The 2,059-nt window shown below is 60.5% G+C and overlaps 1 protein-coding gene across 1 annotated transcript in view; it reads left to right on the forward strand.

Annotated features, from left to right (window-relative positions):
• The first annotated feature begins 61 nt into the window (after window positions 1-61).
• LOC108248775 (A disintegrin and metalloproteinase with thrombospondin motifs 5) overlaps window positions 62-2,059 on the forward strand; it is a 14,602-nt gene continuing 12,604 nt past the window's right edge. The window contains exon 1 of the mRNA XM_037973861.1: window positions 62-2,057. Coding sequence (XP_037829789.1) covers window positions 1,490-2,057 — 568 coding nt within the window. The 5' untranslated portion in view covers window positions 62-1,489. The remainder of the gene's footprint in view (window positions 2,058-2,059) is intronic.

Raw genomic sequence — 2,059 nt, forward strand, 5'->3', positions numbered from 1 at the left:
GGGGGGGGGGGTCGGTTACAGTTGACAGTTCGGTGTGGGTGATGGAGGGTGAGGGGGGGGGGACTCGAGGACAGGAAGGGAAACGGGAGACGGGTCGTGGGGGGATTGCATAACGCCGGGAGCGACACCAGATCCACCGTGCAGCAGCAGACAGGGCCGGAGCTCGGGTTTGAGCCCCCCCCCCACACACACACACACACGCACACGCACGAAGACATGCCGCTTCTCCAGAGGGCCTGTTCGGAAGCCGTCTGCATCCCGAGTGTGGGATGTGTCACTCCGAGGATCGTGGCGGCAGCACACCATGTCCCTTTTTTTTTTCTCTTCTTCTTCTTTTTTTGGGCTAATTCCCGCCGCCCGCCCACTCCCTGCTGCATCCATCCTGCCCACACCGCTCGGTGTCGTCCAAACTCCTCGGATCAGGAGCTCAGCGGCGAAACGTCTGCCGCTGTCATGTCGCTCCGGGCGCAAACCGACTTAAACGCACAAAATAAGACTGATGGATGAGTCAGCAGCTCTGACTCAGTGGAAAAGTCTTAATCCGCCACACACACACACAGTAGTTAAAGGCCTCGCATTGCTTGAACTAATGCACGTCGCCCGCCGCCTTCAACAAACCGAGACCATCTGGCGTTAAAGGCTGAAGTTGTCCCCCTGATTGTCCTGCAACGTCCCCCAGATGTCTCGGCCCAATTCGTGAAGGACTCTCGGGTACTACCGCGCCCGGTTTCGGCTCGTTGTCAGCGACACTGCCGGAGCTTTAAGCCACTTTGACCGGCTGCGAGAAATTGTTCCCGCTCTGAAGGGTTTTTATCCAAATCATGAGATATTTTGCTGACAGAGGTGGCAAATATCTCTTTTCAGTGGCGGTGCAATAAACATGAATACACACACACACTTTACCTCCTGACACACACACACACACACAGACCATTAAAGGGCTCATGTGGGACCAGTGAAGTTCTTCAAGAGGAAACATGAATTATCCATCCCGCCTCTTTTTTCTAGTTTGCTGAAACTCTGCTTCAGCTTCAATTATTGAAAAAGTCAAAATGTAAAAAACATTAAATAAAACTAAAAATAAAGCCTCCAGGAGGTTGTTGGTCCTGAGAGAAGACTGAGGAGATGGGAGACACTGTCCTCCACTTGTCTTGCCTCTGATTTGAGGAGGAGGAGGAGGAGGAGGAGGAAGGATGGAGGAAAGGGGGCAGGACTTTCTCCTCCCCGTCTCCTATTAAGCGCAAACTTTGTGTTTTTGTTCTCCAAGTTCAGCTCGGTCCTCTCTCCAGGCTGCGCGCACGCTTCCTCCTCTTCCTCCTGGACGGTCTGAGCCCCGCTGGCTGCTGCTGCTGCTGCTCCGCACGAGGCATCTGGACCCGGAGAGGATGCGCCTGCTGCAGGGACGGCCGCCTAAAGTTGTGCGTCGCGGGTCGGAGTGAAGCGAGCCGCGGCTCCCCGGCCCCTCTGCTCCCTGACCGGGCCGGGCATCATGCTCTGGGTCCTGCTGCTTCTGGAGGTCGGAGCCCGGCGGGCGGCCACCTTCCAGGGCTTCTACCTTCCACCTGCGAGCGGCGAGCCGCACTCGCCCGCCCGGAGGACGGACGGGGTGGTCCGGACCATCGACCGGATCTACCACGGCGGCGGGAAGGTGGGCTACCTGGTGTACCTGGACGGGAGGCGCTTCCAGCTGGACATGGAGCGGGACGAGTCGGCGCTGGCGCGAGACCTCAGCCCCCGGTACGCGCCCGCGGGGACCGGGCCGCGGGAGTGCGCGTACCGGGGCACCGTGGATTCGAACCCGGAGTCGCTGGCGGTGCTGAACCTGTGCGGCGGCGGCCTGGAGGGCTTCTTCGCCGTCAACCGCTCGCGCTACACCATCACTCCGATCGTCAGGGCCAAGGGACACGAGCACGACGCGCGCGCCCTGCACGACAAGGACGCGGACGGGGCGCTGCACGCGTTCACGCGCGAGCGCTTCAGCTTCGAGGCGCCGGGCGACGGGCGCGAGAGCTGCGGCACGCGCGACGGCCGCCGCGGACGCAGGAACGCGAAGCGGCGG

Source organism: Kryptolebias marmoratus, linkage group LG23, assembly GCF_001649575.2.
Source record: "Kryptolebias marmoratus isolate JLee-2015 linkage group LG23, ASM164957v2, whole genome shotgun sequence".
NCBI classification, from domain to species: Eukaryota; Metazoa; Chordata; class Actinopteri; order Cyprinodontiformes; family Rivulidae; genus Kryptolebias; species Kryptolebias marmoratus.